Below are 10,800 nucleotides of genomic sequence, written 5' to 3'. Positions count from 1 at the left end.
CTCTGTCTCTGACCAGTTGTAGAACTGTGCAGTGGCCTCCATCTACTGCAAAAAGAAGTATCTTTGATGAGTGGTATGCTGTATGTAAATATAAGAATCCATGTTTAGCATACAGTAAGAAGTTTCGTTTGTCTAGAGATATGATGGAGATAGGGTTTTCTCTTGGATCTGTGACTTCTCTAGCCATGTGTGCTTGGCTGTATTTACAATGCCACTCATGAGTTCCCTCCCATTGACTGGGGTTTAAGTTCAATTAGATAGTTGTTGATTGCCCCCTAGATAAAAGTACCACTACTATACCAATGGAGATAGTTTGTTGTGGCAGTCATTGCGTTTATTAGGCTTTATAATTGAGTTTGTCCATTCATTGATTTTCTCCTTTAGCATCTTGCATAGTATTCTCAGAACATGAGAGCGAGTCCTCAGGGAGGAGGCCTCCAGGTCAGCTCCAGATTCAGCTCCATTGCCCCAAGTACGTCTCATCTTCAGCAATAGGGTCTTATCTACAAGATCTGGGAGGTAATCAAGGGCTGTGACAATAGCCTGTGTTATTTTGAGAGTCTCTTAAACTACCCTGACAACAATTTTAAGGACATCTATCCTGTCTAATGCAGTGTTTCTTGTTATATAGCCTTCTGGTGTACACGTGCACTCACATTCAGATATTATATGTGTATTTTCAGGATTTTTTGAGTTGACACATTTCCCTATGGTTTTTGATACCACCTAAGCTTTATTTATTCTCTCTCTCTCTCCTCCCTTCTCCCTCCTCAGTAAAAGTACCCCCATTTCCCCTTGATAATATGTCTCCTATTATAATCCCTTTCATGAGCTCCTTTCTCTTTACCCCATGGTTCCTTGTATGTCCTTCCCTCCTCCCTTCCCAGTTGAATGCCCCAATTTTAACCCCTTTCCCCCTTGGTAACATCTATTTCCTGCTATCTCCCTCTCTCAGACTCTTTCTTTCCCTTTACCTCCATGGTTACTTTCCATTTCCCTGGCTCCTGTTGTTACATCGGGATATATCTATATATCTATATGTATATGCATATGATATGTATATATATTACATATACATATCATATATCTATCATATATAAGGGATTGGTGCTAAGATCCACAAATGGAGAAGATCTGTCACTTGTTTCTCTGAGTCTGTGTTACTTCACTTATTACCATCCACAGAACAGAAATTTAGGGCACTAGATAGCGCTCATGCAATGCAGAAGCAATTAACACATCTCACACTTCCCTCTAGAGTAACCTCAATTAAGACTGAAGTATGAAATGTTCCAAATTTCATGGGTGAATTTATTCATTCTGGTAACACATTAGTGATGTGATTCAAAGAGCAGGGAAAATAAGCATAGTTCATTCACTACTTTTCCTCAGAATAACAATAAAAATGAATCATTCATTGTTTATAGTCAAAAAACGTCTGAAGGTATGTGGGCTCTCAAATGAAAATGTAGTGAATCTCTAGAACAAACTTAAAAGTGAAAACTGTACTAATATTGTGAAATGAGAATTCATGCACTTCTCTGATCAGCATTACATACATATTTGTTTAAAAATGTCAAGTATGGTTGTACATAACCAAGATACATTGTATACATGCATGAAATTTTCAAAAAATAAAAAAATCAAAAGCTGGGTATGGTGGCACGTGTCTTTAATCCCAGCATTCAGGAGTCAGGGGCAGGTGGATCTCTATGAGTGCCAGGCCAGCATAGGATGGTCTACATAGCAAGTTCCAGGCAAGCTGAGGCTACAGTGAGACCCTGTTTCAAAAAGTCCAAAAAAAACTTTTTTTTTACAATAGTTTTAAAAATGTTTAATGAGTATATAATTTTTTCTTTCTTCTTGTGGGGAGGGTGTATGTATACCCAGGGTCTCACACATACTAACCATGTACTCTTCCACTAAACTAACCCTAGCCCAAATGTGTCATTTTAAAATTAGCAAATTCTGCTGTGTCCAAAAGAAGTACAAGACCAGGAAGAGGGTAAGGAACTTGTTGTGGGGACCTGACTTCGATCTTCAGAACCCACATAGAGGTGGAATGGGAAAACTGACTCCACGAAATTGTCCATGTGTGCTGTGTCACCCCCCCATCCCAGGTCAACACACCATGAACACACAATAAATATTCAAAAAAGAAATATAGAAGCTGGGTGTGATGGTGCATGCCTTTAATCCCAGCACTCAGGAGGAAGAGGCAGGTGGATCTCTGTGAGCAGGAGACCAGCTTGGTCCAAACAGTGAGCCCCCCACCCCCCCAAAAAAAGAAAGAAAGAAATAGAGGTGTTTGATGCCAGGGATAGTTAAAATATTCCCTAGGTTCTCCATTATTAGGTGCAGTGTGTGTAAGGATAGACAATTACATGCATGCATATATACATATATACATGCATATTATTCCTCCCATCAGTCTCCCTTTGAAGGGTCTATCACACATAAATGAAAGTAGCAAACAAAAACACATGGAGATAGATATTTATTGAATCATCATTTTAATGACAACAACTCCATTAATACATGAAAGTGTCAACAAATAGAAAAATAGGCGAATAGATTGTGGCACCATATGTCATAGAAATATCCAAATCTCGTAGAAACAAATGACTATAGTATAAAAGACAGAGATCCCTGATATGTTTTCAAACATATAGAACATAGGAATTGAGAAAAAGTTAAACACAAAATGTAGTGTATTTACCACTTCATAGACACATACAAATATTAAGAGAGAGAGTACCTTATATGTTATCAAATATGGGGAATTCAGGCATTTCTATTAATAAGAAATTAATTTGTTTCCCTTGTGTGCTAAATTCATATAGAGTTTCTTTGAATTCTTTTCAAATATCACAGGGCTTCTCAGCAACTCAGATGGTATGCAAAACCACTTTTCTTTGCCACAATTTCATCACAGCTCTTTTCATTTCACTGTTTCTCAAGCTGTAGATAAGTGGATTCAGCAGAGGGGTCAGCAGTGAGTAAGCCAATGACATCAGCTTCTTGGTCTCAGGTGAATACCTGGATTTGGGCTGTAAATAAGTCATACTGGCTGTGCCACAGAAGAGGGTGACAGATGTGAGGTGAGAGGCACATGTGGAAAAGGCCTTCTGTCTCCCGGTAGTGGATGACATCTTCAGGATGGCAAAGAGGATGCGAATGTAAGACAGGAGGATCAACAGGAAGGGAACCATGACAATCAGAATGGTGCCTGCGAAGGCGTAGATTTCAAAGAAGAAAAGGTCTGCACAGGCAAGCTCCAGCACTGCTGGGATTTCACAAGATATGTGGTTGATTTCATTGGGACCACAGTAGGGAAAACTAAACACCCATGTGGTCTGTACAGTAGTCATCATAGTGCCTGAGACCCATGAGAACACCACTAATTTCACAAATACCCCTTTGTTCATCATCACTGGGTAGGACAGGGGGTGGCAGATTGCAGCAAAACGGTCATAAGCCATCGACCCCAGGAGAAAGCACTCCGTCACACCAAAGAGAAGAATGAAATACATCTGTGCAAAACAGCATCTAAAGGAAATGGTCGCTCTCTCAGTGGAGAGGACCACCAGCATTTCAGGCATGATCGCTGTACTGAAGCCGGTTTCCACCACAGATAAGTTCTGAAGGAACAGGTACATGGGGATGTGGAGGCTCTGGTCCAGTAAGATGACAGAAATAATGAGGACATTTCCCATCAGAGTCACCAGATAAATAGCCAAGAAAGCCCCAAACATCTGCTCCTGGAGTTCAGGATGGTTAGAAAAGCCCAAGAGGATGAACTCGACCACAGAGCTGTCATTCTGCCTCCTCGTTACAGCAGTGGAGTCCTGTGTCATTCTTAGAGACAGACTATGTAAGAATGATGTCACCGTCCCGTAGCTACAGCCTATACTCTCCCCATGAATTCTGACAGAGCATGACAGCAGGAGGCCACCCCATGAAGAAATCCACTTCAGTTCTGGAGAATGGCTAATACCTGGACTGAGGAATCTTTCAAACATAAAAGGGGAAATAAAGAATTTTGGCTCAGGAGGGCTAGAGAACTGGGTCAGTGGTTAAGTGCACTGGCTGATCTTGCAGAGGACCTGGGTTCTGTTCCCAGCACCCAAGTAGTAGCTCACAATCTTCTGTAACGCCAGTAGCAGGTAATTCAATGCTCTCTTCTGGCTTCTGCAGACTTTGCATGACACAGGTACACTTACATACATGCAAGCAATACACTCATATACATTAAAATAAAAATAAATTAAAAATTTTAAGAAAGAATTCAGGCTCAGAAACCTGTTCTGAAAAGTACAAAATATCATCAAATTCCTTTGTGGCAATGAATTATAGCCTTAATTTCAATACAAATATTTTATAATTATATTTCCGGCCCCATATTATTGTTACGAGTACCATTTATTTTACTTAAGTTTAAAAAATATAAGATTTAAGAACAGAAATAACATATAGAAAAGACAGATTAATCATTCAGTTATAACACTTTTACATACATTTATTTGAGATATTCATTACATTAAAAATTATTAGAGTAGTTTTGACAGGTAAAGGCATCAATATCCCATAGGAACTTACAGAGGGAATTCTGTTTTAAGTTTACTTAAACCAGATGACACCAACATAATGTTTGGATGAGTTTCAGGCTTGCTGATTTCTGTCTGTAAGGGAATTGGTAAATTCTACTGGAATTTACCTAGGTGTGATATTTTTAGAACTAAATACCACGGTTCCTCCTTGTGACAGGACAAAAGGAAAATTCTAGTTGGGGGTCATTATGAAACTTTGATTTAAAAGTCTCCACTCTCTACACTGTATCTCTCCAATTTCTTCCTCTCAAGAAGACCATGAACTCATAAATTACCCAGCAAACTCTTACCAAGTAGCTACCATTTTCTGTATGGTCCTATGTGTTCTGTTAGAGCCCAAAATTCAATAGGAACTGAACATACTACACAAAACAGGCATGATTGCTGACCATTTAATGATAGATAAAAAGTATCTCTCACATACCTCAAGTCTCTACCTCTTATTCTCACCTCGATTTTTTTCCTCTTATTGTCAACTGACATTATATTTCAATGTATAAAAATCCTACGCCCTACCAAATCATAGCTACAGAGAACAATAATTTTGTACACTCTGTGGCTTTATGCACAATACCTACAACAGTCCCTGGCTCATAAGAAATATTAAGAAGTATTCTAAGAATAAAGTAATAAGAGAAGGTCAGACACGGTGGTACACACTTTTAACACCAGCACTCAGGAGACAGTGGCAGGCAGATCACTGTGAGTTTGAGGTCACCCTGATCTATATAGTAGCTTCCAGGCCTGCTAAAGCTACATAGTGAGAACTGTCTCAAAAGAAGAGGAAGAAGGAGGAGAAGGAGGATGAAGAGGAGGGAAAGGAGGAGGAGGAAGAGGAGGAGGAGGAGAAGGATGAAGAGGAGGAAAAGGAAGACGAGGAAGGAGAGGAGGAGGAGGAAGAGGAGGAGGAGGACAAAGCAAGAAAATAGGGAAATCTAGGCTCTGTCTTTAAGGAACAAGGTGTCTGAAGGAAAAGTGAAGCAGGTACGTAACAGAACGGGGAAATAATTAGGAAGTAATAGGATATTGTTTTGAAATTTAAATGATGGAAATATTGAATGAGAGAGAGAGATAACAATCACTACCACAGGATGCCTTGGTGGAAGGACCATTAAGTAGGAGAAGGAAGGTTTGTGGAGGAAGACTGACTTGCTCAGCTCAGAAGGTCCTGGAATGATGCTGCAGGATTATAATGGAACATTCTAACCTCTGTATGATGTTCTGAAATCCAGAGGAAATTCTCCAAGGGAGATGAGGAAGCCAGGAGCAGGCAGTTGAAGACGTATAACAGTATCGTCAGAGCAGATCTGTAGGACATTAGCAAAAAGTAGGTGGGAAATTCATTTTTCTGGAGTTGGTCCATGGTCATATGTTCAAGCCAAATGCCAGTATCAAAACCAATATTTTTGCATACTTTAGATGTCAAAAAATCTCCTAAAATTGGGGCTGGACCTGGGTTAGAGTTCAGTAGGTAAAATGCCTGTCATACATGCATAAACACCTAAATTCAATCACTAGAACCCACATAAAAATCTAGACAGGTGGTGCACACTTCTAATCCCAATTCTGGGGAGGTAGAGAAAGGCAAAACCCTGGGGATCACTAGCTAGCCAGATTAATCAGCAAGCCTCATGTTCCAATGAGAGACCTTGTCTCAAAAAACAAGCTCCTGAGTAACCACACCCAAGGCTGACCTCTGAACTCCACATGCACATAGATGCATGTATGTACACAGGTATAGCGCCTATACATACACGCATCTTAACAAATCTCTTACAACAGGTAAAATAGAATCAGCAAATACTTAAATTCATGTGCACTCAGTTCTAAATATATGAGAGTGAGTAGGTTGTGAATTTATAAAAATGTAACTTTATAAAGAGGTAACCTTCATAGGACTGGTTAAAAGCATATGATGGAAAGGAACTGTCTTTAACAGCACAGTAGAAAGCTGCAGCTGACAACTCACTGTATATTTCAAGATAGGTAGTAAAGATTTGGAATGTTCCCAGAGCAAAGAAAAGATAAATGTCTGAAGTGATTAAATGTCAATTGTTCTGATCTGATCATAACACGTTGTGTAAAAACAGCGAAATGTGACTTTGTACCTCACAAGTCTGGGAAATCGCTATGAGAAAATTAAAGCCAATTGTGTATTTAAAGCTAAAACAGAGCAAGGAAAAGAACTATCATCAGTGGTAACGAACAGCTGACCATGAATGCTCATTCTATTGTTGAGACCCCAACGTTCCCCTAAGTAACATCTGACAGTAGTACTAAGCAGGCACCCCTTCCCTTAGGCTTCAGCATGCATGTTGACAGAAAGGCAAGTGCTAGACTTACTGACCAAGTGCCCTGGTCAAAACTTTGAGGATTTGATGAAAGTGTACACCAAGTATTTATGCCTGAAATTATGCTCTGCTCTATTCTCTGAAAGAAGCAAGAAAAATATTCACAGACATCAAACCAAAAGGTCCACAGATTCAGACGATTCAGCCACGCCTACTGACCCCTGAGCACTGAATTTTCGCTTCCACCGCAGCATCTCCAGCCAGCCCTGAGGTGAACTGTGAAGGAAAACCTTACTAATACACATTATAAGCAGAGGCTGCATTTCCTTACCTAGTGACTCTGTCTCTATGATTCTCATGTTACATTATTGGTAATGTCACCACTGCTCAACAGCTACTTATTCATAAGTATGGTTTAGTAATTAAGTGCACCAGTTTATAACATTGTATGATGTGGAGTCAGGTGACAAAGCTCAAGAGAACGCGCTTGGAGCATCACTCCTGCCTATGCCTGTGGGGAATAAAAACCTCTTACACAAGAGATGTCTTCACGGCATCTCCAGTAGGAATTGATAAGCAGAGGCTGAAACAGTGAAGAAGGGAGCAGTGGGGTGAATCTGTGAATTAGAGGGAAAAGATGTGACCAGGCAGAATGCATAGTTTGAGAAATGGCAGGAAACAAGGATGGTAAATATGAGACTCTGGGTACAAAGCCTGTGTATCCCCATCCCCACAACTTCTACTCTTTCTAGAATGAAATGGAATCACTGAAAATTTTGAGAAAGAAATATCATCACAGTTGACCTGAGACATAGAGATTCCTGAGAGACAAAATGTCTGACTGACTTGAGTTACTTTGAACTGAAGTCTGTTCAATCACATTCTCAGTAAAAATAAAATAATTTTATTTATCTTGTATTGCATATATGTGTATAAGAGACTCAGAGTTCAGTCTGTCCTGGCTAGAACAGCGATAGGCCATTCAGGGTTCCATGGACCTGTAGACGTGGCCTTGTCAGAACCCAGATGCTTAGACTCACCAAGGTTCTCCTTTTCCATTTCTCACCTTTGATTTCCAGGAGGAGGGTCTTCTGGGGAGAGCGCTTCCCTCCTGCAGCAGTGAGGCTGTGGATGGTGCTTAGAGATGGGTTCTCCATTCCAGGATATGACTAATGTACACAGAGTGTTGATTCCTGAAATTATGCCTACTCTTCTCTCTGAAAAGAAACAAGATGAAATTACCAAACATAAACCTAAAACATCAAAAGATTGACCAGTGCCTAAAGACCCCTGAGCACCAAGTATCTCTTGCAGATTTCCAGCCACCATGAGGAGAACTGCAGAAAGGAAAAACCCCACTAACATGCACAGCACAAGCAGAGGCTGCACATTCTTACCTAATGGCTCTGTCTCTATCTTTTCCATACTACCTTAATCAGCAGTTTTGACACTGCCCAGAAGTCACCTGTTCATCAATATTATTTAGTACATTGATTTATAACATTACATGAGCAAGCACATAGATTCATGTGCATGAGAGATTCCCATCCTACAGAACTTGCAGTCACTGCACACAGACATTCACATATGCTGTGATAACTAAACAGCCTTGAACTTGGCCCCTTAAGTGAGAAAGCTCAAGAGAACAGGCAGGGAGCATGACGCCTTCACATGTCCACTGGGGAATAAACACCTTCTACACAAGAGACTTCACCGTAACATCTCCCAATAGGAGTTAAAACACAGACTGGGGTAATGTTGCAAACAGGGAAGAAAGGAGGCAGGGGATGAGAGTGTGACCTCCAGGGAGAGGACTTGATTGGACTGAATGCACAGTTTGTACAGTGGCGAGAAGCAGGTTTCAGGACAGCAGATCCAAGCATATGTGTAGAGAAAGGCTGGATGTATCTACCCCCAAGAACTGTTACCTTTTCCAAAATTAAAATGAAGACATTAAAATTTTTGAGAAAATACCATTACAGTTGATCTCAAGTATAAACATGCTTGACTTGGAGCCAGAACACCAAATGGGCCTGCTTGACTTCGAGCACCTTCCTGAACTTCTCTGCTTCTGCTACTTTCTCTATAGGCGTACTGTCATTAATCTCGTGAATTAGGGATTCAAGAGTCGGTCTACACGGCCAGAGGCCAGGAGAGCTCAGAGTTGCCTGAACCTGCTGATTTGGCCTTCTCCACAATGCAGATGATCAGCCTCACCAAAGTTCTTTTCTATTTCTCATCTCTGATTTCTAGCTGTAAGTTCCTTCTCAGAAGCTGTCTTCTCCAAAGCAGTAAGTGTGGATGACACTTAGCGATATAGTCTGTCTAATCTGTATCCAGCCAGAAATGTACTGCATATCCCTAAGAAGAGGTTTTCATTAGTAGACTCCAATCCAAGTACCCCACCTAAACCACTCTGAAGAGGCTCCTCTGGCCCCACCCCCCAGCCATCGCTCTCATGGTGACATTATCTCTCTTTCTCCCCCCCTTCCTCTCTTCTTATCGCTCTAATTCTTACTCTTAATGAAGCTCATCTCGGGTTTTAAAGGGAAGCCTCTCCTTCCTTTTAAGGCCCCATCATGTTTATATCTCAATATATTGTGCTGTTTCTGTCTAAGGCTTTTCCTCCCACCTTGGGGCCTGATCATGGCCTTGAGGCCCATTCATTCTAATAAAACTCATTCCTAAAGGGAATTATGTGTCAGTTTCGTTTCTGGATCCACTGCTGTTGTTCTTCATGTTTAACAGTTACAAGAGTTTTTAGTGTCAGAGCCTAGACTTTGACAGCCCTGAGAAGCCAGACTCATCTGCCCACTTTCAATAGACCAATTAAATAGGAAAAGTGCTCTACCCAGCTTAGCTGGTCTGAACCCACCCTCTCAGTCAATATTGGTCAATATCCTCCTGCTTTGTAAGACTGAAAAGCAGAGAAAAGAGAATCATTCAACACAGCCACAGGAGAAAAAGGAACAAAGTGGTCAAGTGATGCCTCAAGTCCATCTTTGGGGTTTTGACATGAAGTTTAGATGTAGAGGGCAAGAGGTGTATATCATTAGGCAGTCCCAGGCAAGCCATGGCCACATCCATCATCACCGTCTGGGCTCCAGTCTCTCCTGCAAGGTGATCTGACAAGCTGTCAGAAGTATATGAAATCTCTTTCTGTAAGACAATCGCCTCCTCTGGGCTGGCACTTGATTTTTTCTTTCTCCCTGCATGAGCATCTTAAGGACATTCCCGTTTCTTGGAGTCCATTGTTACAATAGTCTGATAGCCAAATGAAGGGCACAAGTGTCTTAAGAATATCTTCGTTCCTGACAGGATAGTTACAGACTTCATAGAGTGTAAAACAGTGGCTTTTCAGGTTATGCCTTTCATTCATTGACTCCATTTTATAAGCAGCATTTGGCTCCATTTTGAGGGCAAGCAGGCCCCTCTCAGCCCACCTAGATGTGATGATGCACCCCAAGTTGAAACTGGAAGACAGAGAGGCAAAAAAGCTCATAGAGAAAAATTGTAGATTGTGAAGCTAAATAAAGTCATGTCCCTCACCTATTAATTATTAGTATTATTAATTCAAGCTCAAAATACCATTGATATATTGATAAACTAAGATGTGGAGAGGACACCTCATTCAAACCTCTGCCTCCAAAGGTTCCAGGATCATTGGGGAAGAGGAGGTGTAAAGACTGTAAGAGCCAGAGCTGTGGTGGACAACCACAAGGAAATCGCCTTCCAGATAGCTGGTCGGTTACTAATATGAATGCGCAGCAATGGTGACAGCATGCACAAGTCCTATGCAAGCTCAAAACAGACAAAATGCTTCTAACTGCTGCTAGCAGTGCTTAATACAAAGATTCATAACTGATTAAAGTGCCAACAATAAGTGATGGTGGAATGCT

At 40.9% G+C, this 10,800-nt stretch overlaps 1 protein-coding gene across 1 annotated transcript; it reads right to left on the bottom strand.

The window, feature by feature from the left end:
- Positions 1-2,888: 2,888 nt before the first annotated feature.
- LOC103736126 (olfactory receptor 10A3-like) lies at positions 2,889-4,022 on the bottom strand. Its single transcript, XM_008835576.2, has one exon. It carries the CDS (start codon positions 4,020-4,022, stop codon positions 2,889-2,891), a length of 1,134 nt encoding a protein of 377 aa, XP_008833798.2.
- Between the last annotated feature and the right edge of the window lie 6,778 nt (positions 4,023-10,800).

This window comes from Nannospalax galili, unplaced genomic scaffold, assembly GCF_000622305.1.
Source record: "Nannospalax galili isolate Female #2095 unplaced genomic scaffold, S.galili_v1.0 scaffold9638, whole genome shotgun sequence".
NCBI lineage: Eukaryota > Metazoa > Chordata > Mammalia > Rodentia > Spalacidae > Nannospalax > Nannospalax galili.
This window is presented reverse-complemented; position numbering and strand designations above follow the sequence as displayed.

What these genes read in the sequence shown, in the direction of transcription:
- LOC103736126 (XM_008835576.2), bottom strand. Translation starts at nt 4,022, where the DNA reads ATGTTTGAAAGATTCCTCAGTCCAGGTATTAGCCATTCTCCAGAACTG.